The sequence below is a fragment of the Drosophila hydei genome, unplaced genomic scaffold (genome assembly GCF_003285905.1).
Source record: "Drosophila hydei strain 15085-1641.00,03,60 unplaced genomic scaffold, DhydRS2 tig00008125-arrow-arrow-pilon, whole genome shotgun sequence".
Classification (NCBI taxonomy): domain Eukaryota; kingdom Metazoa; phylum Arthropoda; class Insecta; order Diptera; family Drosophilidae; genus Drosophila; species Drosophila hydei.
The window spans coordinates 954,533-977,074 of NW_022045835.1; the positions used below are offsets into that span (position 1 = coordinate 954,533).

General features: G+C 36.3%; 10 protein-coding genes across 10 annotated transcripts; 3 read left to right on the forward strand and 7 right to left on the reverse strand.

Moving 5' to 3' along the window:
- Positions 1-3,964: 3,964 nt before the first annotated feature.
- On the reverse strand, positions 3,965-4,417 carry LOC111605259 (cuticular protein 47Eg). Its single transcript, XM_023323697.2, has 2 exons — positions 4,390-4,417; positions 3,965-4,318 (listed from the first exon to the last, which is right to left on the reverse strand). The coding sequence occupies exons 1-2, from the start codon at positions 4,399-4,401 to the stop codon at positions 3,965-3,967; spliced, it is 366 nt and encodes a 121-aa protein (XP_023179465.2). The 5' UTR covers positions 4,402-4,417.
- Positions 4,418-5,964: 1,547 nt separating this feature from the next.
- LOC111605237 (trafficking protein particle complex subunit 2-like protein) lies at positions 5,965-6,935 on the reverse strand. The gene is made up of 6 exons (XM_023323673.2): positions 6,849-6,935; positions 6,696-6,772; positions 6,473-6,642; positions 6,326-6,413; positions 6,177-6,256; positions 5,965-6,116 (listed from the first exon to the last, which is right to left on the reverse strand). The coding sequence occupies exons 2-6, from the start codon at positions 6,726-6,728 to the stop codon at positions 6,071-6,073; spliced, it is 417 nt and encodes a 138-aa protein (XP_023179441.1). The 5' UTR covers positions 6,729-6,772; positions 6,849-6,935; the 3' UTR covers positions 5,965-6,070.
- A 111-nt stretch (positions 6,936-7,046) lies between these two features.
- Positions 7,047-7,803, forward strand: LOC111605236 (protein Vhl). The gene has a single exon (XM_023323672.2). The coding sequence runs from the start codon at positions 7,155-7,157 to the stop codon at positions 7,710-7,712; it is 558 nt and encodes a 185-aa protein (XP_023179440.2). The 5' UTR covers positions 7,047-7,154; the 3' UTR covers positions 7,713-7,803.
- A 570-nt stretch (positions 7,804-8,373) lies between these two features.
- On the reverse strand, positions 8,374-11,537 carry LOC111605224 (WD repeat-containing protein 48 homolog). Its single transcript, XM_023323652.2, has 9 exons — positions 11,281-11,537; positions 10,913-11,132; positions 9,867-10,858; positions 9,693-9,797; positions 9,499-9,638; positions 9,237-9,432; positions 8,968-9,162; positions 8,783-8,888; positions 8,374-8,619 (listed from the first exon to the last, which is right to left on the reverse strand). The coding sequence occupies exons 1-9, from the start codon at positions 11,320-11,322 to the stop codon at positions 8,576-8,578; spliced, it is 2,040 nt and encodes a 679-aa protein (XP_023179420.1). The 5' UTR covers positions 11,323-11,537; the 3' UTR covers positions 8,374-8,575.
- Positions 11,538-11,802: 265 nt separating this feature from the next.
- Positions 11,803-12,608, forward strand: LOC111605241. Its single transcript, XM_023323676.1, has one exon. It carries the CDS (start codon positions 12,011-12,013, stop codon positions 12,467-12,469), a length of 459 nt encoding a protein of 152 aa, XP_023179444.1. The 5' UTR covers positions 11,803-12,010; the 3' UTR covers positions 12,470-12,608.
- Positions 12,609-13,499: 891 nt separating this feature from the next.
- On the reverse strand, positions 13,500-17,435 carry LOC111605261 (F-box/LRR-repeat protein 6). Its single transcript, XM_023323699.2, has 9 exons — positions 17,052-17,435; positions 15,548-16,567; positions 15,273-15,483; positions 15,041-15,210; positions 14,842-14,982; positions 14,512-14,679; positions 14,219-14,451; positions 14,028-14,162; positions 13,500-13,954 (listed from the first exon to the last, which is right to left on the reverse strand). Exons 2-9 carry the CDS (start codon positions 16,550-16,552, stop codon positions 13,762-13,764), a joined length of 2,256 nt encoding a protein of 751 aa, XP_023179467.2. The 5' UTR covers positions 16,553-16,567; positions 17,052-17,435; the 3' UTR covers positions 13,500-13,761.
- Positions 17,436-17,520: 85 nt separating this feature from the next.
- On the reverse strand, positions 17,521-19,221 carry LOC111605265 (UPF0605 protein GA14893). Its single transcript, XM_023323703.1, has 3 exons — positions 19,143-19,221; positions 18,181-18,595; positions 17,521-18,119 (listed from the first exon to the last, which is right to left on the reverse strand). The coding sequence occupies exons 1-3, from the start codon at positions 19,181-19,183 to the stop codon at positions 17,604-17,606; spliced, it is 972 nt and encodes a 323-aa protein (XP_023179471.1). The 5' UTR covers positions 19,184-19,221; the 3' UTR covers positions 17,521-17,603.
- Positions 19,222-19,404: 183 nt separating this feature from the next.
- LOC111605262 (NADPH:adrenodoxin oxidoreductase, mitochondrial) lies at positions 19,405-21,532 on the reverse strand. Its single transcript, XM_023323701.2, has 4 exons — positions 21,159-21,532; positions 20,381-20,753; positions 20,154-20,325; positions 19,405-20,093 (listed from the first exon to the last, which is right to left on the reverse strand). Exons 1-4 carry the CDS (start codon positions 21,395-21,397, stop codon positions 19,438-19,440), a joined length of 1,440 nt encoding a protein of 479 aa, XP_023179469.2. The 5' UTR covers positions 21,398-21,532; the 3' UTR covers positions 19,405-19,437.
- LOC111605269 lies at positions 20,858-21,230 on the forward strand. The gene is made up of 2 exons (XM_023323712.2): positions 20,858-20,999; positions 21,051-21,230. The coding sequence occupies exons 1-2, from the start codon at positions 20,891-20,893 to the stop codon at positions 21,137-21,139; spliced, it is 198 nt and encodes a 65-aa protein (XP_023179480.1). The 5' UTR covers positions 20,858-20,890; the 3' UTR covers positions 21,140-21,230.
- Positions 21,533-21,806: 274 nt separating the features above from the next.
- On the reverse strand, positions 21,807-22,300 carry LOC111605268. Its single transcript, XM_023323711.2, has 2 exons — positions 22,200-22,300; positions 21,807-22,143 (listed from the first exon to the last, which is right to left on the reverse strand). Exons 1-2 carry the CDS (start codon positions 22,213-22,215, stop codon positions 21,878-21,880), a joined length of 282 nt encoding a protein of 93 aa, XP_023179479.1. The 5' UTR covers positions 22,216-22,300; the 3' UTR covers positions 21,807-21,877.
- Positions 22,301-22,542: the final 242 nt, after the last annotated feature.

Sequence of the window (22,542 nt, forward strand, 5' to 3'; positions counted from 1 at the left end):
TTAATTGATTTATATACGCCATTAAGATATTGCATATATGATTCTCTATGATAATACTCCCATATATTTCTATATATATAAATATTTTTATTTGAAATATGATTTAGTGTCTAGGAAAAAAGAGACAATTTGACGTCACTTCTGACATATTGGTCATATGTTAATATTTTTTAATGTTTTTGTTAAAATATTGCACCAATAACATAGCCAGAAAATAATTAGAAATGGTCAGCTGTTCAGCTTCGCTCTGTTCAGTTAATGGAATTTATAGAAAATAACTGTTATTCATGAAGGGCAAACAAAGTATGAAGATGGGCAGGAGCTAGGAGCAGGAGCAGGAGCAGGAGCAGGAGCAGGAGCAGGAGCAGGAGCAGTAGCAGGAGCAGTATCATTATCATTATCATTATCATTATCATTATCATTATCATTATCATTATCATTATCATTATCATTATCATTATCATTATCATTATCATTATCATTATCATTATCATTATCATTATCATTATCATTATCATTATCATTATCATTATCATTATCATTATCATTATCATTATCATTATCATTATCATTATCATTATCATTATCATTATCATTATCATTATCATTATCATTATCATTATCATTATCATTATCATTATCATTATCATTATCATTATCATTATCATTATCATTATCATTATCATTATCATTATCATTATCATTATCATTATCATTATCATTATCATTATCATTATCATTATCATTATCATTATCATTATCATTATCATTATCATTATCATTATCATTATCATTATCATTATCATTATCATTATCATTATCATTATCATTATCATTATCATTATCATTATCATTATCATTATCATTATCATTATCATTATCATTATCATTATCATTATCATTATCATTATCATTATCAATCATTATCATTATCATTATCATTATCATTATCATTATCATTATCATTATCATTGTCATTGTCATTGTCATTATCATTATCATTATCATTATCATTATCATTATCATTATCATTATCATTATCATTATCATTATCATTATCATTATCATTATCATTATCATTATCATTATCATTATCATTATCATTATCATTATCATTATCATTATCATTATCATTATCATTATCATTATCATTATCATTATCATTATCATTATCATTATCATTATCATTATCATTATCATTATCATTATCATTATCATTATCATTATCATTATCATTATCATTATCATTATCATTATCATTATCATTATCATTATCATTATCATTATCATTATCATTATCATTATCATTATCATTATCATTATCATTATCATTATCATTATCATTATCAATCATTATCATTATCATTATCATTATCATTATCATTATCATTATCATTATCATTATCATTATCATTATCATTATCATTATCATTATCATTATCATTATCATTATCATTATCATTATCATTATCATTATCATTATCATTATCAATATCATTATCATTATCATTATCATTATCATTATCATTATCATTATCATTATCATTATCATTATCATTATCATTATCATTATCATTATCATTATCATTACCATCACCTTTAGCAATACCATTAGCATTACAATTACCATTAGCATTACAATTACCATTACCATTAGCATTAGCATTTGCCTTCGCATTAGCATTAGCATTAGCATTTGCACTTTCGTTATCATTGCATAGCTAATCCTAGTTCATCCAAAAAAAGCATTATCATTATCATTATTATATTTTTTATTGATTATTGATTCGAGCAAAGTAATGAGCTCGAATTAACATGTCCTTCATGGTCAGTTCATACAAATCATTTCACAGCTGATAGACTTTGATGCCAAAGCTCTGCATGATAGACAGCGTTGACATCTGCGCTGGCATCTGAGTTGACGTCTTGGCAGCTCTCTTAGCAAGATGTTGGAAAATTAGTTTTCGCTTACACTCCGTCAATAGGTTTTCAGTTGTTTGAGTTGCTGATACGATTAGCTGCTACGTGTTTTGGAAAACGAGATCAGGCCCGACCAGACTAGACTAGACCACCAAACAAGCCAGCCAGCCAGCCAGCCTGCCTGAGTAAAAGTTGTTGTTGTTTTGACATTTGACGATGTCGAACTTCAGCTTTGACGTTAATAATGTTGCCTTGATCGTCGCTTAAGATCACTTTTACAAACGCGCCAGCTCTTCGACCTGCATAGATAATTGATGTTGGCAACAGCAGAAGCATTCACTTAGCATTGGTGGCAAAATGCTAAGCGATCTACCTGCAGCAGTCTTTAGTTAGGATAGTCAAGGGTAATTATAGTATATTATATTTTAGAACTAAATAAGAAATATATATATATCTATTTTTTAAGAACAAAAAATCAATAATCAGCTTCAGTTTTTTTATATTTTCTTTTGCATCTTTAGGTCAGCTGACCTTACATGTAACTCAAAGCCTTTAGCAAGTCTTGACAATAACAAATTATTTAAATCGCGGCATAATTTTAGGCTGTAAATGAAAAGCGCAAACAAATTTGTTTAAAAATATCAATTGCATACTCTTATGAACAGCGGACAAATTCTTGATTTCTAAATAATGTAGCACACTTTTGGGCTGAAAAAAAAATTAATTGCACAAACCAGCCACAAATTTTAATTGAAATTTGACTAAAATACCAGGTGAACAGCAATGAGCAGAAAGCAGCTTAAAATGAAAAGGCAAACTTTTTTTGTTGCATAGCCTTGAGAGTCGCCTGCCACTACGGCTTACATCTTATAGCGTGTTCTCTAACAATAAGTATAGACAATTAGCTAACAATGGGCTGACATAATAATGTTAGTTAGCACATGTCTTTAACATGTTTCTGTTAGTCAGCATAGCAAATAACTAAAGAGAATCACAGTTTTAAATTGCAATTTAAGCAAACAATTTGCAAGAAGACTTAAAATTATATACACCTTAGTTTGATTACAAAGCTTAATTTCAAACATAACTACTTGGCAAACAATTAAAGCTCAATTTTTTCTTAAACTTTGCATAAGTAAACACAAATCTGAGAATAAATCAAATTAGTAGCAAAGCTCGCAAATGAAAATACCGAAAACAACTATAGATGATATGAAAAAATTGATACATATATCTGACACATATCTGCATAGTTCCCGTATATAATTTGCAAAAGTCTAAGCTTAAGTGAAATCAAAAGTATTTTTTTTTCAGTTCAGCTGACCTATAAATTGATCAGAAGTTCAAGTTCATGAGCGACACCGAAAACCCGATTTTCAGTAATCACAAGTATATTTAAGAAACTGATACGAGTTTGAATCGAACCTCATTTGCATAACGAATCGTTAATTGCTGTTAAACTTGTTTTCTAAACTCTGTGCTACTGACAAAAATAAAGATCTGAAATATTGACAGAAAATAAATATGCATTATAATATATTAATTTATACACAAATTGATTTACATTATCATGTTGCTTGTTGTGCATCCCTCAAGCATAAACTTGAACTTAAAAATAAAAGAAAATTCAGTAGAATTGTTAGTAAAAGAAATAATAAAGTTGTATGAATAGAAATAGTACTACGAGTAGTGATAAAAATTGTAGTAGTAGCAATAACACAAAAAAGTAGTGGTAGTAGATGTTATAATAGTTGTAGAAGTAAAAGAAATAGAATTATTAGATGTATTAGTAATAGTAATAGACGTAGTAGAACAATCGGTAGTAAAAAACACTCGAGAGACGCAGAACTAGTAGTATCAGTACAAATATTAATAGGTTTAAAGTTAGTATTGGTAGTAGACACATTCTAAGTGGAAACTTTTTAAATCGTGCAATCAATATGTAACGATTGTGATAATATAATGCAAAGCATTAACAAACGAAAACAATAAGGGTTTTTTTGAATCAAATTCATTTTGTTTATTATTTACAAAACATAAGAACTTAGTTCTTCTGGGCATCTAAGTTTGGGTGCTGTTGGATGTAATCAATCGCCCTCAAGATCGGCTCTGGAATTGGTGGTGGGGTTGGTAGTGGGGGTTGGGCATCAAGTACTTGGTAGCCATTTGCGTTGGCAATGTATTTAATGGCCACTTTCTCACCCTCAGGAGAGGTAAAGGCGCTATCGCCTTCAACAATCCATTCGTCTCCATTCAATTTACCACTTTGTTTTGAATCAATTGAATTGGACAGCGAAATTTGGGTGTTGTAGCTAACGGTGTCGGCATCTCTAATGTCTTTCAGAACTTCTGCATTCTCAAAGGCGTAGGCCACAGCCAACAGGCAGGCGAAAGTAATCTGTAAAATGCAAATATAATATTAGATAATATTATATTGTTAACTATGTGTATATGTGAAGGCTCACTTACTAAGAACTTCATGTTGTTTCCTGAAAGACTTGAGAAGACTAACTGATACCTAATCTCTCACTGTTAAAGCCTTTTATACCAAATTTTGTCTATTTGATTAGCATTATTTATGTAAATATATTATATTTCACTTGTATTAGTTATAGCTATGGCATATACAGAAACTTATCATAAGATCTGCTCGACTCGCCTCTTTTGATTTAAAAATAAAAACAAGTTTGAAGCATTTGGAAGAAGCGGAAATTGAATTAAATGTGTGATATATACTAACTGTCAACTAGCTAAACAAAAATATATCCATTAATGTCATAACTAGCATTTTTTACTTAATGGTAAATAATACTTTTTAGATACCTAGGTATTTTTATTAATTAATTAAAAACTCGCTTCACGTTTCACGCTTATGTTGACTATACAAATGAGAAAAGTTGACCTGAACAATCAATTATTGAAGAGCATCAAAAGACGAATCGATGTGGACCTGCTACATTCCATAAATGATCGATTTTCCATCATTTCATGCGTAAATCCTCCTCCTAAACAAATTGATAACATATTAAATTAGATACAATAGATCCTAACAAAAAATAAACAATTAAAAAATAATTTATATTCTATAAATGAGTTGAAAAATAAAATATAAAAAAATTAATTATATATGATTATTATATAATTCGAAATAATGGTTTCATTTGTCTTATCAAACTATATATTAAAAGTCTGCTTTTTCAATTATCAGTTCCTTATTTCACTTCGACAGAATATATTTTAAAATATAATAAAAACAAGAGAATAATAATATAAACAATTTTTAATACTGATACATTTTTTTCACAAATCTCAACATAATGGAAATCTTTAAAAAATAATCAAAATTGAGTTTCCATTTAATTATTATACAAATATTTTTTACTGTATTGGCTCGAATGTTTGATACTTCAATTAATTTTAAAGCCAAATCATTTAATTTCAATTTGATTAATGTTTGGTTTTTTTGGCAACAACTCACGTGAACAACAGGTTTCTATAACGTGCTATATCGACTAAGTGAACATAAATATTTTCCTTAAATAAACACCTCATTAAGCATGAAATCAAATTAACATATTCTTCAAAGTCAATTTCGATTTCATTTGTATTGCTAAAAATGTTACCTCTTCAAGCCTGCTAAACCTCTTTTTTTAAGAAACATTGAAAATGACATTGTCATTCCTCATATCTGTATGTATTTTTATCATTTACATAAATTCATATATGCATAAATTAATAATACAAATATTGTTTCCCTTTACTAATAAGCTTTAATTAGCGCCGGCTAAAATTATTTTAGCATAACTTCATTATGTTAGAACTGACATAAACATTGGCATTCTTGAATTGTTTATAGATGTGGATAAATCCAAATATCTCCATGGATGGTTGTCTTAAAATGAATCAGGCTTAATGTCATCAGACTTTTTATATAACAAGTTCGATACGTATAAATAGTTTTATTAGTATTTAATAGATTAATTTCTATTTCATATATATATATTATAAATACATTATGTATAAATTATATTAGAATTTATCTGAATATCACTCCACCATCTCTCTCGGCCCTCCTTGTTTCTTCTCCTGATAAACTTTTCCCTTCATTCCTTTCATCATCAATTGTTTGCTTTCCTGAACTCTGTTCTGTTTACACATTGCCGCTCATTAGTTTCTGTACTGCTCGATCAAACTTCCTGTAAAAGGAAATAGATTAATTTGTTGTTTTTTTTTTTAAGAAAATATTTTATGAATACTTGAAAGTCAATTGCTCGCCTGGAATGTAAAAGGGATTGCATACGGCATCCGTGTAAAGCATGTGTAAATTGCGAAATATCTGCAAGGCAAAATAAATAATTACTATAGCTAAGAACAGCTCTTCTTGCTTAAATTTGTGTACACTTACCGCACGCACCTCGTTCTCCCGCAATGCAATGTTGCTAGAATCAATGACAACAATAAACTTGATTTTGGAGTTGGTGACAAAACCGTAACTAAAAAAAACAATATATCTTTATTCGAATCGACTTATGTTTTAACCAGTAGCTTTTACATCTTATGATTCTCTGTTGAGAAAAGTTGACCCAAATAGAGTTCCTTGGACTCGGGCGCTCCCTTGCCAATTAAACATTTCTCTTCTACAACGTCGAGGGCCGCATGTACATGATATTGCAGATCCAGCTCACGCTCCACATCGGAGGTGGCCAAGTACAGTGGCGCATTCTAAATGTAAAAGATTTAATAGCCATATAATACAATAACTTAAAACTACTTGCGTCCTTGCCAATCACAGCAATACAAAATGCCATTGTTTTTTAAAATGTTTGGGTATTTTATTCACTTAGATGAACAGCTGTTTAAAAGATGGTGTAAACGTTGTATGTGAGTTTGAATGGCAATTAACGAAGTTGACAAACAAAAACACTTACGCTTTAAGTAAACTAAAAACAAGATTAGTAACTAACTTAAAAATTTGGTAAGAAAATTTGTTTGTTACAATTAGCAAATATGGTCGACTCTAGAGTGAAGCTGCATATATCACGTAACTATTAGTTATTAGTTAAAGTGATGCATACGAGAAATTTAACAACAAACAATCGTGCTGCCAACTTGGTAAAATGAAATGTGTACATTGTGAATGGTAATTTAAGAAGAAGATACGCAAAACACTTGTACGCTTTTAAGCAAAATTGAAAATTCTTGGGCAAAGATACAATATATGAGTTATACTGCTGATGATGGCATTTCATGTGGCACGCAACAATGGGGAATGGGGTGAACTGTTTAATATACCTCCGCAGGAAGAAATCGAAGTATACGTACACTTTGTGAACACAACAAATCGAACTCTCGATTTATATTGGGTACGCGATCCGGATACCCAAAATATACAAATAACATTAAAGCCGAATCAAGGAGTGCCCGTAAATACGTATAATACACACATATGGTTTTTTTGCGACTATTACACGGGCGAACGTATGCATGTGCGGTCGAAGCGTTTATTTTATCCTATACGCATACGAGTGCCAAGGAATCCCCAACAGCCGGATGAGCTATGTGACGTACGCAGCCAGGTTCTCATCCATTTTCCATTGCGTTCGCTAAAAGAGAATTGCTTGTGGCTAATTGTGCGATGGCTAAAACGTACCTGCAATACTCCAGAGTTGCTCATAAATAATTACTTAATACCCGCGACGCTAAAGCAACAGTTGCTTCTTTTACTAAGGACTATCAATTCCTATTACAGACAGGCGCATCAAAGGAGATTACGAATGGCAAATAGAAGATAAAGGAATCTTCGCATATATTCACATATAATTATTTTAAGACTCAATCTTAAGTTGTGCTGTGGGTAGTAAAAGCCAAGCTTGTTTTCTAAATAATTTAATAAGATTTTTTGATTTGATTTTTTGTAATTTTCTTTTTCGATTTACTTATGTACAAATTGGCTTGCATATATGCTTTAATATATATGTTTTTTTTTTTCTACAATTGCATTGTTTTATGTTTTTTCTTTGTAATTTATCATATAACAGAATACTTAGAACTAATATGTTTATGTAATTTTAATAAGTAAACAACTAAATAATGTCGCGCAAGACATATACAACATACACATAATATGCATCGATCTCTAACTGGTTTTATGAAAACTGTTTGTATATATATATACACATATAGATGGTGTTTGCTTGTTTTTATGCAAGTGGTATAGTTAGTGTTATAAGTGTGTACGATATAAGATCTATATATATATTTATATATATATATATATATATATATATATATATATATATATATATATATATATATGTATATATACATATATACATATATATATATATATATATATATATATATATATATATATATATATATGTATATATACATATATACATATATATATATATATATATATATATATATATATATATATATATATGTATTGAATATGTTCCATATGTTTTTTGTGAATACAAATCAAATCGAAAATTTGTTGTTAAACCAATTCACATAAGAATAAAAACAGGCATATTTGACAAATGTTGCCCATTTAATAACAAACAGATTAGAAGGTTAGAAATCACATGCGTCTGTGGAAAGCAACGCCTTTAGTTAAAGCACAATAACTCTGGTAGCTGAACATTGTAGCTCAATATTTGCGAGTCACACGCTCCAAGCTATCACCGATTGAACCTAGGATTGAATGAATATATAAGACTTAACTATAATTAAGCTACAAATTATAAAATACTCTCTGTTTGTATTTATGTGTGTGTATTTGTGATTATATGTGTGTGTGTGTGTATTGTGTGTTGTGTGTGATTTGTTTGTATTATTGCAAATATGCATTATTTACCATCAAAGTTAAAATTCTGCTTCGTTTTATATTGAAATGTTAAATCAGTCGATTGCTTCCATATAAAATGACGCACAGTACGCAAATCCATATTTGGATCAACGATCTGTATACGAAGTTAGATAGAGAGAGGTGACATTAGCTGGACATACGCACATATGTATATAATCTAAGCTTCTACTTACCACATCGTTACACCACAGCTCAATGCGTTCTTCTGCTGGCAGCTGTGATCCTTCAGAATTGGCATCGCTTTGACTATTTTGTAATGAGTTATTTGCATTGCCAGCACTGGGTGTTGTTTCCGCATTGAGCACCTTTTCAAGGACATGCTCGCACACCTTACGGCACTGTATAAACTCATTGGCCACCAGACGATCCTATTAAAATATAGAAACAATTGGTTATTTAAAATTAAATTTAAAAAAGTTTATCTGAAACTGTTTTCAGTAACCTTTTTGGTACGCTCTGGTTTCGTCATTTGTGGATGTGGCTGCAGGAAGAAGGGTATTTTAAGGAACTTGGGTATATTCCTTTCGATCACAACATCCGTCACCCATTGCGGCGCCGTTTCATGCAGCAGTGTGCTCTCACTATCGCCAGCTGCATCTCGCACCAGCAGGCGACACACTGTACGGCCACCAACCTCGCTACAAAAAATGAATATAAGATAGAATAAGGATTAACTGATTAGAATTGGAGAGTGGATCGTTTACCTAAATATGACAGGGGTGTGTTTGGGCACTTGAAAATAACCATTGCCCCGTACGTCGGGCTCCATCTCATTGGGTGGCATGCTATGTGGAGGCGTCCAATACTCGAGCAAAGCTTCCAAAAGTAGTTTGCCATAATTTATCTGCGAAAGTATTCATAAATATACACACAAAATTCAACTGTAGTATAAACATACCTTTATCTCAGTGGTTGGATCATCACATTCAGGCAATCCGGCTTCTATGGACACCCAGGCAGCAAAGCAATCCACCTCCTCCTGGCCTAAAACTATCGTAGGCATCTGTGAACGTCAAGAATATAATAATTTAATTAGTAAATTGATATATAATGCTAGTATAGTCATACGTACGCCAGTTTTAAGGTCAACCGTAAACCAATTTGGAATGTAGACTTGTTTGTTACGCTTCTTCACCTCCTCTTCATAGTCAACGGCACCTAGTTCCTCTTTTTTGGTAACGCGCAGTACATCATAGACCACAACCTGATCCTGTGAGTCTTTTGTTATGATATAACGCTTGTCATTCAGCACAGTACACTCCTTGATAGCTGCTCCGCCCTTAATGCAGGCCGATTCCGTGCCGCCTAGCGTCCACTGGGCATCCATGCCGCCAGAGCTGAGCGTACAGCGATCATACATGGGCAGCTTCCAGCAGCGAATATCCGAATTCCAAGTAGTAGCCCACACGCCAGTTTTATCTATATTGTAGCCAAGACTGAGCACAGGTGCCTTCTCCTCGCATACGAGCATCTTATTGCTGGGATTACGCATTTCCGTCACAATAATATTTCGATCCCTGCTGCCCGAAATAATATATTGAAAATTCTCGCTCATTAGCAGCGACCAAACGCCTTCCTTATGCACATGAATCGTCTGTATACAACGCTGTTGACCTAGGTTCCACACTTTGATGGTGCCATCGGAGCTACCAGAAACCACTTGATTGCCATCGGGCGATACAACCAGGCAGCGTACGTTCTCTGTATGACCGCGCAGCTTCATGCTGCGCATGCAGGTTCGCGGATCCCAGATTCTTAATATATTCTCTGTGGAGCCGCTGACAATGACCGTGCCGGAGGGATTCATGGCCAGGCTATAGATGGAATCCTTCGAGCCTGTTAGACTAGAGGTTGTAACGGTATTGTTGCTGGCAGTTAAAGCAGTTAACGTATTCACATCCCATAAAAATATGGCTTTATCCAAACCAGCACTGGCCACCTGTTCTCTATCCTTGGCATAGGCCAATGCCTGCACATAATCTCGATGCGTACGTAAGGTGGACATACAAAAGCCTTTATGTGCATTCCACACTTTAACAGTCGTATCACAGCTAGCACTGATCACTGCAATAAAATTAAGTAATTAATTAATGTTCGATTTAGGAGTTTGGTGCTTACAATTTCTGCCATTGCAGCAGAGTACAATATCGTTGACCCAATCGTTGTGATGCTCCATAGATTGTATATATTTCTCGTTGGCTTCAGTGCGTGTATTCCAAACGCGTATTATCGCATCTCGTCCAGCAGAATATAATTTGCCATTGTTACTATCCAATTGAAGAGCATTAACGCCATTCCGATGCTGTTTCTCTTCCGCGTCTCGTATCACAAAGGAAACCTGCCAAGAAATTGAAATGAGTACAAATCAAGCCCAATATCACGTAATCACAGTCAGTTGGTAAATTAATTGAGTTTCCTGTATGCCTTAAACATTCGCACTATTACGGACCCGGTGTTTCTTATTGGGGATACTCGTATTAACTCACCTGCATTTTTTTTCGTGCCTGGCAAGTTTTGTGCGTCAACATGTCTTACACGGCCGTAGCTTAAGCTGTCGTTGTTGCCTGTATTTTGTGTAATCTTCACGTGTTTGTAGTCTCCTGCTGCACATTAAATACACGCATTAATTAATTTCTTATCCTAGTTGTAAAATAAAAACTCAACACTTTAATATGCTTTTCGGCCAATGCACGACAATTTGCTTAACGATGAATTTATATCGATATAATTTGATCAAAATACAATTATATGGCGACTCTGTGGCAACGCTATGACTTCAAATTTTAACAACTTTAAATTGAATATAAAATAAATTATGACTAAATGAAATATAAAATACAATATATAGTTGCTTATACTTGCTTGGGAATATAAATATGTATGTTATATATGATTTTAATATGGATAACATCGACTTAGTCAGCGATAGCTTGCCACCATGTTTTACAAGTGCCGGCTTTCAGGCCATTCGCAAAGTTTTCTTGTTTCCACTAACATTGCTTATTTAGTCAAATAATATTAAATAAAAAACGTTATATAAATAAAAATTCCATACTATAAGCTATTCTTGTATGTGAACTTACAGCGCTTTAAAGGAACAGTAAAACCGGCACAGTTATTCTTAGTTGCGATATTTCGCAACACTGTTCTTTACATAACTAAAGAGAGCAGCAGCTTTTTACTGCATTTGTACATTATCAAAAAAAATTACATACAATGGCTAGCACACAAAGTAAAGACGCCTGCACCATTTGCGAGAAGGTCGGCTTAAAGCCCTTCACCAAAGAAAACATTTTCAACTATTACATACCATTGCACGGAGTTGTTAGCTATGGAGCGCTCAGCGTCAACGTGATGAATCCGCAGATTGTGCCAAAAATATTGCCCAAAAAGGATTTGACAAATGTGTTCCTAATCTCTGCAATTGTTGGTAGCGCCTTCTACATATACGGCCGGCCACACTTAAAGGATATTAAGAACAACAAACGTGCAGCATACGCCCTGCTAGGCGCCACACTCTTCAGCATGGGCTCGGTGCTCGCCTGGGCGCTGATCAAGTCTGCCTTGCCCAAGGACAATGCTTTGCTGGCGACAATCGCTGGCATTGGCACTGGGGCTGCCGTCGTTAAAATCGGTACCGACTACATTCATGATCTGGACAAGCTTAAGAACTGAAGTGCAACGGCAAGAGATATATAATATATAATATATATGTATATGGTAAAGGCGATTTATGATGTATACTAGTTTTTGTAAAGTGTTTTCCCGATCTTAAAACGCTCTTAATTAATAACTTGCAAAAATAGTAACGCTCGCAATATAAATAAAAATTATTTAGTGAAAAAATAAATTAATGCAGTATCTGTTTGAATATTTTCCAGGAATTATAAAACGAAAAAATATAAGCATTTTGGAAGAAAACTAATTAAGATCAAATGCTTAATACATTTTTTATGATTTTTAGAAATTTTGGTTTATGAAATTTTGAAAACAAGACAAATAAAATAAACAGTTGAAAATTTTAAAAATAATCTTAATACAATTTATAAAAAAAATTAATTTAGAAATTATAAATATTTTGATTAAAAAAGATTTTTGAATTTTAAAATCTTTTGATTGATAAGACTGGTCCGCAGAATATTAAAATTTGTTTTTATTTTAAAATTAAATGTACCTTTAATTGCCTTCTCTTAACCGCTAATAATGCTTAACAATTGAATTGTTTTCAATATATGTATGTGTGTGTTGGTGTGTGTATGAAATCGTCTGATTTCAATAAAGAAAGTTTACTTAAACGCCAATATACTTATTTACAAAGTTGATCTGGGGGTTAAAACGTTCTACAAATTTGCCTTAATGACATTCAAATTGACGACTACTATTTATTGTTAATCATTTTTTTTTTTCGATTTTTTGTATAATTTTTTCTTCAATTGTTTTGTATTGCAAAAAACATACAAATTAGTTGTAAACTTAATTTTAAATATGCATACATACTTTACAAACATACAGTGGTCATTCTTTAGTGTCTTATCTAAGATCTCTAATGAATATATATACATATATATTAATATATATATATATATATATATATATATATATATACATATATGTAAAAAAAATCATCTAAACATCACTATATATATACATATATATATATATATATATATGTATACATATTAGTTTTCAATTTTCTCATTATCAATTAAATTATGAATACATATATATTGCATTTACAAAACACAAGAGTGCGCGGACCTAGAAATCAAATTTGAAGCATGAAATTGGAAGATGCGAAGCGATTTTCGACTATTGCATTATAGTGGAGAACAGAAACCACACAACACTAAACGCTTTTCTTTGCTCTCTCTCTCTCTGTCTCTATTTCCTAATTGTAATTACAGAATGCAAAACAATTTCAATTTGTTGGTGAAAGAGGCAATTGTTATGCATTCTAGTGATAGTCTCTACTGCACTTTTAGTTGCACGCCGAGTACCTCGCGCAGTTCGTGCAGCTCCTGTGGTCCCTGCATAAGGCGCTTAACGCCGCGTGGCAAGCCGCGACATGATGCTAAATTAATTGAGCTCATGTGCACACAATTCGTGAGTATTTCCTTAACCGCGTCCTCGGATACGGATGAGCCGCACAGATTTAAGTGGCTACACATAGAAAGTATAGAATTTTAATTAAAAATATCTAATACACAATAATAAATAGTATTTTGAAACTTACGCCAATGGCGATTCTTTGCCTTTTTCAGCCAGTGCACGCAAGGCATTATCTATGGGCTGCTGTACATTTGCCCAGGCCAAATCCAGTTCAATGAGACTGTGCGCCCACTTCGACGCAATGAGTTCCAGACCCGACCTAGACATTATATATGTGATTAATATTTATTATACATTTTTATTTTAATTACCCACCCCATATCACGTGTAACCGAGCAGCCTGACAGAAATAAATGCTTTATATCCCAGGCTGGCAAACGTATTAAACTCTCGTGAGTTAGTCGTGTGCAATTGCGTACATCCAGAAGCTTCAATTTGGAGCTGCTCTTCAAGATGCGCTGCAAATGATCATCACTTATGATACGGGATTCATCAGTCAAAGCGGCCACTGAAAGCTCTTCGAGATTGGGAAAGCCTGGTGAATCCATCTGCGATGAAAACCAAGTTGTTTAGAAGATGCAGAGTAGAAAAAAACATTAAATACATACAATCTCCTGCATGCCAGCTGTACTAGGCGTAATGTGTGAATTGGTAACACGCAGAACCTTTAGCTTTTGACAACCATGCTGCAGCTTCTCTATGTACAGCACGCCATGCGATGTAGCCTGTGTGGTCACATTCGAGAGATCTAAGAGCGTCAAGTTTGGACAATACGTCTGCAATGAAATTAATAAATATTTATGTTATCATAAGTTTTCAACTGGCTAAGACAGGACTCTTTGCTCATTGAGGAATCTAAATGATTCATCCACTTAGGTAACTCATATACAAAATTAATAAATAATATAATATTAATAAAGCTAAATTTTCTTTCGCACCGCTAGAACGCTGACAATATTGGGTATGCCCGCCAGACGATTATGTGCCAAGTAAAGGTGGGTCAAGCGACTACCCATGGTCTGCAACGCATTGCACAGCGAGTTGACACCCACGGCGCTCTTGCTAGCATTCATCTCGACCTGCAAAAAATGGAGGCATTAAAGCACCTGTATAAAACGTATTAAATTGTTTTCCTACATTGATAGAGCTCAAGTCTAAGCGCTGCAGCTTTTGCATATTATCGACCAGATATGTTAAATGATCCGATGTGAAACCCTTCCAGCCAGATAACGTAATGCCCGTTAAATTGGGACACCCACTAGACAACTTGACCAGAAAACAATTAATGTCCGATATTTTCCAATTGGCTGTAATTCACATAAACAATTAATAATGGTTTATTATCGGTAAAACTCACAGAACTACTTACAAACATTTAGTTCAGTGCACGCACTGCAACGATTATCCACAAACCATTTTAATTTGAGTTCCGTGCGATATTTCTCTTTGATCCAGGTGGTCAAATCCATTGTGCGCCATAGCGTGGGCCTAAGCGATACTTGTCTCCACAGCGAGCAAACACGTCCAAGACGAAAAAGCGTGGGCAAGCAACCCTCCTTATCGACAACATGTTCAAAGATCTGCAAGAATATAAGATAAATATTGCAATTAATTGTATAATGTGCACCTTTCCTATTGCCTTACATGAAAGAGCACTTCCTCGGGCAAGCCGTGGCCCCAAGCACTCTGCTCAATTGGCTCGGCATCTGCTTCTGCTGCTGCAGCATTTGATATTCGCTTTTGACGCTCGCTATTATTACTACTCCCGCCGCTGCCGCCTTTTTTTTTGCGCGGCTCGTATTCGCTCTCGTCACTATCCTGCTGCTTCGGTTTGCGTACTCGTTTACGTGCAGGTTTCGCTGCTGACGATGCGGATCTTGGCGAAGGAGCTACTGGCGTTGCAATTGCACCTGTGGCTGGCATCTCTGCCCCGCCTGCAGCTGCTTCCGATTTCTTAATGCACAACTTGATGCCAACTTTGTGGTCACTGATTTCGCTTTCGTACATGGGCAAAGCTTTCAGTTTACGCGCACGTGATGCTCGAGGCGATGTAGTGGCGGACTTGTTTAGTTTCTTATTGAGCGCCGTTACCAGCGGTTTGCCCGACTTTGGTATGGTGCCATTAACTGTGGTTGCTTTATCCAGTTCCTCCTCTTTTGGTGCTGGCTTATCGTCTTGTGGCTGTAAATCTGGTTCTGCTATTGGTGATCTCTGACCCTCAGAGGCTGGAGAGCAAGAGGTCGATGTGGCCGTATTTGTTTCATCCGTTTGTGTTTCCGACTTCGGCGGCGATAATATATTCTCGGGTATGGCTGTTGCAGAGGTGCCACCACTGGAAGCTGCCGTTGCTGTAGTTGTTGTTGCACTTGTTTCAGCCGCCAGCAGCTGAGGCGGCGTCTGTGATGGTGTTGACGGCGTTAACGTATTTATATCCACTGTGGTTACTGAGGAATTAATGGGCTTTACGCTTAAACATTGCTCGCTTTGTGCCTGCACACTATCTGCGTCCGTATCCGTGTCCTTTGTTGTTACGTCTGCATCGCTATCTTTGGATTCTTTAATGTTAGCCGCATTTCCTTCCTGCTCGTCATTCTTTTCGACATCATTTGTGGTCGTCGTCTCCTTGGCGTTATCCGTTATTTCACTCATTTCCGTACGGATTTTCTGAAAATTAAAATTTGTGATGGGTAAATTTGTGCATCCATTTTATAGCGGCCGGAAAATCGATGCAAAACAAACTCAACCCATTTTGGCGGTTTTTCCCGATTCTCTATACGTTCTTATTCTTGAGAGCTCTCCCAACTCAACATGCATTCGTTGAATCTCACCTTCAACAACAAATTACATATGTATTTTTTTGTTTTTATTTTTATTCGTTTGTTCGCTTTTAATAAACAAGTTGTGGTAGGATCGCACCGACACAACTGTTACCTGCATGCTTATTCTCCACACTGCTTAAGCACTTTGCTTGCTTTTCAATAAATCGTGTGGCACAATCTTATCTCATGCTGATAAAGAAAATTTATGGAAATTAGCTTCCATGGGCATAAATCCCAAAAAACATGTTGATTTTCCACTACCAAGCAAGCGCTGCACTTACATGCCGCGCGCTACAATTGCAGGGTGCAATAATCGGCATTCAACTCACCACTTGAAGAGAGGTAGGTACACAAATGTATGTTATCTTCGTATACCACTGTTTGGTTCACTTGCACTCGCTGCGGTACTATATCAACGCTCCGGTGTGAACAGTGCGGCACTATGTGTTAGTTTGAATTTGTTCAATTCGGAAAAGATTTTTTTGGTTGGCGTTCATGGAATTTTTTACGTTCTGCTATTAAAACTTAAGCATTTACATTTTTGCCAAGCACTAGAGGCACTGAACACTTATTGATCATGGCATTGACAACGATTTAAGCATATTTAACTTGCCGATTCAATAAAAACTTATTTTAATCAACTGCAACGACGTAGAAACGAGAGCAGCGATGTTGTTGTCGTATCGATACACGACATCGATAGATGATTTTACTCAAGCCAGTGAGACCAAACTAGATAATGTCTAAAATACTAAAAACCCACAACAGGCGCAATTAATCTAAAACTTAATAGCCAAATTAATTTCAATGCAAACTTTATTGTATTCTGGAAACTAAACGGAGCCAAGCTTAAAAAGGATTCTCTAACATTGTTGACTTGTTTAATATTCGAGATCCAATTTGGCAATCTCTGGAAGAACAGTGAGATCCTTATGAACTTCCAACCAGCGTTTCGCATGATATGATGTTTTTTCAAACGAACGTCCAAATTTGTAATTCTGACCGGGCACATGACCGGAATAAGTGGGATGCATGCCCTGATTATTATGGTAAACGATGAAGTGTCCAACTGGCGGACACTTAATAGCTGGAGTTGTCAAATCTTGTCCACAACACCACTTATCGCGCTTCTTTTTATACATATAGTCCGAGAAGCTGCAGAGGGCATTATGGGTGAGCACCTTGCTTGGCTCCCCGAAGCGCGTCATAGCCATCGGTATATGAGCAGCATAGCCATTGATGATGAACTTGTCCTGATCATCATCATCCAAAAAGTGGGGTGAAGTGAATTTGCTATAGCGCAGCTTCTCCGTTGTCGGCGGGCACTTCTCGTCTTTGATGCCCCTGCAGACGTGCGTAACGGGTATCAATGGCGCGCGATACTGCGAACGAGGTAGCTGCAAGGGGAACAGATGCTATAGCTAACAGCAAAATATTTGAACAGAGAAAGTTACTCACTAATCGCTCATTCAATTTGTGCTCGAACAATCCTCTTCCACTCTCTAGTAAATCTCGATGACGTATAGTACGCTGCTCGCAACGATAGAGCTGCATTAGCGTCTCGTGCTGAGCAACACCCGCTGTGGCGGCGGCTACATAACGTTTACCCGTCTGCTTGAACATGTTGGGCACAAAGCCCGCATAGCCCGGGATAATGGGATGTTGATATACTGAGTCTACAAACTCACTGCGATCGTGCAGGATTTTCAGTTCATTTGGTGTAGGATAATCTTTGATATCAGGCTTGGCATTGATGGGCGCAAGTATTAGTTCAGGTGCATGATTACTGCAAGGATCGATAAGCAGCGTATGCGTCTGTCTGCCGTATGTCTTGCCCACTCGATCACGATTCTCAGGACAGTGCCCGGTATAACTGTAAAGAGAGGGTGAGGAATAATTTCAATACGCAGCTAGATACATGCACACAAGCACATTAATGTGCATGAAAGTGTAACTGTATATATTGAAAAGTAATTTAATTTGAGCACATCAACGTTTTGCTCCATTTCCTAACATGTAATAAGTAAACATTTTTTAAGAACGCGTTAAACCATTTGACTATTTTAATAAACATTTCATCTACAAGGGAAGAATATACATAACAGAGCGCTATTGAGAGTTTAAACTTCTAACACTTACATGCGTACGTAAATAATTGCGAGAAAATAGAAAAAAGTTGATTACTAGAAACGGTAAACAGAGAGCGGCCATCTCCCTTGATCGCACACCAAAGCCTATGGGTCTGAAGCGAGTGAACAGGCAATCCGAACAAATACGAAATTGTGGAGCAAGCTGCACAGACGCACAGACTTTTTGTTGTAAGAGTTTGCATTAGATGTCTCAACTTTGTATGCATGTGTGTGGTTAGTAAAGAAAATTGTATGCATGTGTTCGGTTAGTGGTGATAGTTACACTCTCACCCTGGCACCAAGTGAGGCTCTGGAGTCATAGTGTTGTCCATTTTTCTTATCTAAAACTGTTTTTACTACAAATTTGGAAATGTAATTATTTTACTTAGAACAGTTGAGCTATAACATAAAAAGTAAAAATTTTTATAAACATAATATACAAATTTACATAAATCTAAGTCATGACAACTAAAACAGCTTTTGTGATGTTTCTGGATTTGAATACATTGACAGTTGGCATTTATCAGTTGGAAGATTGCAATGTGCTGACAGACTCGAATAAGGCTAACAGCTCCATCAAGGTTGATCAGACTCCTGCAATGGTCAGCATATGCTCAATATCCACAATTTTCTCTCGAGGCTTGCCCTTGGATTTGCCAGCTTCGCATTCTTGTTGATCAATTCTTAGCCAACCATCCCAACTGACAATTCTCTGGCTGCCCACCTCAAATCCAGGTTTGGTTGAAGCTGTGTCGAAAGCTTTTGCTGTTATGTCATCGCAGATGGTTTTGGCTACAGCAAAGGCGCCATTCATAGTGGTCAAGATGACGCCCGTAGGTCCACTGGCCAGCCATCCAGCCACATAGAGCCCTGGTTCCACGCTTTTCTCTTCACCATCCTTTAGCACACGTCCTTGCTCATGGCGCACATGTCCACGTTGTGGATCGAAATTGATGCCTGCATCCGCGCAGCTGGATTTATAGCCAATGCTGCGCAATATAAGATCAGCTGGCAGGCATTCCGTGGCGTCCGTAGCCACCGCTACACCCTCACGGAGCTGCGTGACAGCAAATTCCATTTCCTTGGCAGAGATGGCTTTTGGGGCACGCAGAAAGACGGGCAGAAATTGTCTGCCCGCTGCAGCTGTTGAGCTGCGAGTGCTTTGCTCGCTCAGACTTTTGAGCATTAGCTCGGTTAGACGTCTCCTTGGTCTCTGCAGCTGCTCCAGCTGCTCTGCTATGCCTATAAAGCAGATAGGACAATTTAACTGGATTTTACATATCTAATCGTTACAGCGTTTACCCGTAAAATCAGATGAGCGCCAATTAGTTGTTACATTAGGCAATTTGAGCATTTCGCGCAGCTCTTTGATGGTAAAGGCAGCTTGCAGTGGTCCACGACGTCCCACCAGATGCACACGCTGCACCTGACTGCGCGCCAAAGCCTCCAGAGCATACTCCGTGGTATCTGTAATCTTTAGGAACAATAGATTAGTTGAAAAAGTTATAGTATATTCTATATATGTTTACCTTCAGTTTATCTATTGGACTCAGCAGCACGCGCGCCACATCGACAGCCACATTGCCCTGTCCCACAATCGTTACATCACGTCCGCTCAGATCCGGCTGCAGTTGCTCCGCTCCAGGTAAACCATTATACCAAGCCACAAATTTGCGCGCGGATATGACATGTTGTTCCTGCTCATTTTGTAGCTGCAACTCTCGATCCTGATCCGCGCCATAGGTGAGCAGCACAGCGTGATAGCGTTGCCTCAACTCCTGCAAGCTGATATCCTGGCCAAGGCTAACATTGCCAAAGAAACGTAAGCGCGGATTTTCTGCAGTTTTTGTAAACGTATTGATGACATTCTTGACCTCCGGATGATCGGGCGCAACACCAAATCTGGAATGTTGATTTGCATAATGGCAATTGTCATTAGTCGATAAGTGTCAAGCTGTTATCCACACGCAAAAGCCATTAAATATAAATGCCACAAGTAGTTGGCCGAACAAAAGACATTTGGCACTCGATTCCCCAAGATGTGGACGACTCGTGCTTTGATTGTGTTTGGCCTACTGATGTTAGTTTGCCAGCTACTGCTTGTGGAGAGTGCACCTGGCCCAATATGGAGCTTCGACCAGGTGGGCTGTAAGTAGCTACAATTGGATCGTCTCTCTCTCTCTCACATTTCTTTTGCAGCCTACTTCAATGGCATTTTTCGCTCCGTGGTTGGCCCAATTTTTGGGGTGGATGATAATGCCAGAAATGGCAATAGCACAAGTAATTAACTTAACTCTCCCAGCTTACCGCACCAATCCAAAAGGCACCGGCAGCTTCTCAACAATGTCCACGGTGCAGTCGCTCAGCTGTTTGAGTAAATATTGAGCTGCATAGAAACCGGCTGGACCAGCGCCCACAATGCATATTCGTTTGCCCGTCGTCACCTGTTGCACATTTTGTAGTCTAATTGCACTTGTATTTACACTCCGACTGTATTTATTTAACAATTTAAGTCGCGAATATACCAGATTCTTAGCGAAACTCATGTTTGTCTTAATAAAAAGCTGTGTAATGGTGAAATCGCACAAACCAAAACATAGCCCCAGTGTGACCGTTGCACCCACTTACGATGTGGCAGCTCTGGTTGCTGGCTGCGGAGCGGCAATTTTAAATGCTAACCCACAGCTCTTTAATTCCCCAATTGAATAAAGAACATTTGTATTAAAGTTTATCTAATCAATCAGGCAATTTAACGTACTAAACGCAGAAATTACTGCTTAAGCCATTACATGTACATTAAATTTGCACATCGCGTCGTGAAAATATCACAGATGTAAGCATAATGCCAGTTTAGCCACTCTGGTAACACTGACAAAATTAGAGGCAAATTTAAATTGCAATGATTCGCATTTATATTTTAACATAGATTAACAATTTGTATACTTTCATGCAATTTTGAACGTGCTTGATTAAGCGCAAATTTTGTGTTTTCATTTCTGTATTTATTGGTGCAATGCAAGCAATATTTAATCGTGGTGCAGGGCTAGCCAGCGTTTAGCGTCGATAGTGGATCGGCCAAACGTGTGGCCCACTTTAAAAATTTCGCCCGGCACATGGCCGCCATAATGGGGCAGCATCCCAATAACGCGAGGATAAATGGCACCGTTAGTTTTGGCAAAGGAGCGCCCGACACCCGCGCTGCGTATGGGCACCCACTCAACGCTGCGACGAAAGTATAAATCGTCTTTTGGATTGCACCAGCCGCCCGTGGGCAAATAAAAATCGAAACCACCTAAAGAGTCAACCACAATTAGTTACAGAACAAATAAACATGACAACAATACCCACGACTTGAATAGGACATTTTGTATTTATCAATAGTTGTGTTTAGTCTTGGCGATCACTGGAATAAAGTTTAAAGCCAGAAATTTTCTTGTTACTCTGAAATGTGTCGAAAGCTGACAGCAAAGCCTACGATGAAACGTTTTATTTTCTTGTCATGGCAACGGTCTTGTTTATAAGAACATATATAACACATATATATGGCTAATTATTGGGGTATTTTAGCAACAAGTTTTGCTATTGTCACGAAATGGCTTCAATGCGCAATGAATGTTTTTATTTAATGTCAAGTAAGCACGCAAAACAAACTCATTTCTTTAACTTTTAACTTTAAATGTTATATAGTTTA

Excerpts from the sequence above, each read along its gene's own strand:
- LOC111605237 (XM_023323673.2), bottom strand. The coding sequence starts at position 6,728 with ATGGCATTTTGTATTGCTGTGATTGGCAAGGAC. Across the intron at positions 6,643-6,695 it reads TTGCTGTGATTGGCAAGGAC|AATGCGCCACTGTACTTGGC; the intron begins GCAAGTAGTTTT and ends TTTTACATTTAG. Across the intron at positions 6,414-6,472 it reads TCAACAGAGAATCATAAGAT|TTACGGTTTTGTCACCAACT; the intron begins GTAAAAGCTACT and ends TGTTTTTTTTAG.
- LOC111605236 (XM_023323672.2), top strand. The coding sequence starts at position 7,155 with ATGATGGCATTTCATGTGGCACGCAACAATGGGGAATGGGGTGAACTG.
- LOC111605224 (XM_023323652.2), bottom strand. The coding sequence starts at position 11,322 with ATGTTGACGCACAAAACTTGCCAGGCACGAAAAAAAATGCAG. Across the intron at positions 10,859-10,912 it reads CTGCTGCAATGGCAGAAATT|TGATCAGTGCTAGCTGTGAT; the intron begins GTAAGCACCAAA and ends ATTTTATTGCAG. Across the intron at positions 9,163-9,236 it reads AACCAGAGCGTACCAAAAAG|GATCGTCTGGTGGCCAATGA; the intron begins GTTACTGAAAAC and ends ATATTTTAATAG.
- LOC111605241 (XM_023323676.1), top strand. The coding sequence starts at position 12,011 with ATGGCTAGCACACAAAGTAAAGACGCCTGCACCATTTGCGAGAAGGTC.
- LOC111605261 (XM_023323699.2), bottom strand. The coding sequence starts at position 16,552 with ATGAGTGAAATAACGGATAACGCCAAGGAGACGACGACCACAAATGAT. Across the intron at positions 14,983-15,040 it reads TAGACTTGAGCTCTATCAAT|GTCGAGATGAATGCTAGCAA; the intron begins GTAGGAAAACAA and ends CATTTTTTGCAG. Across the intron at positions 14,452-14,511 it reads CAGCTGGCATGCAGGAGATT|ATGGATTCACCAGGCTTTCC; the intron begins GTATGTATTTAA and ends TTTTCATCGCAG.
- LOC111605265 (XM_023323703.1), bottom strand. The coding sequence starts at position 19,183 with ATGGACAACACTATGACTCCAGAGCCTCACTTGGTGCCAGG. Across the intron at positions 18,596-19,142 it reads GAGCCTCACTTGGTGCCAGG|TTATACCGGGCACTGTCCTG; the intron begins GTGAGAGTGTAA and ends CTCTCTTTACAG. Across the intron at positions 18,120-18,180 it reads ACAAATTGAATGAGCGATTA|CTACCTCGTTCGCAGTATCG; the intron begins GTGAGTAACTTT and ends TTCCCCTTGCAG.
- LOC111605269 (XM_023323712.2), top strand. The coding sequence starts at position 20,891 with ATGTGGACGACTCGTGCTTTGATTGTGTTTGGCCTACTGATGTTAGTT. Across the intron at positions 21,000-21,050 it reads GAGCTTCGACCAGGTGGGCT|CCTACTTCAATGGCATTTTT; the intron begins GTAAGTAGCTAC and ends TTTCTTTTGCAG.
- LOC111605262 (XM_023323701.2), bottom strand. The coding sequence starts at position 21,397 with ATGAGTTTCGCTAAGAATCTGGTATATTCGCGACTTAAATTGTTAAAT. Across the intron at positions 20,754-21,158 it reads GTGCCTTTTGGATTGGTGCG|ATTTGGTGTTGCGCCCGATC; the intron begins GTAAGCTGGGAG and ends TCAACATTCCAG. Across the intron at positions 20,094-20,153 it reads GCGCTCATCTGATTTTACGG|GCATAGCAGAGCAGCTGGAG; the intron begins GTAAACGCTGTA and ends TCTGCTTTATAG.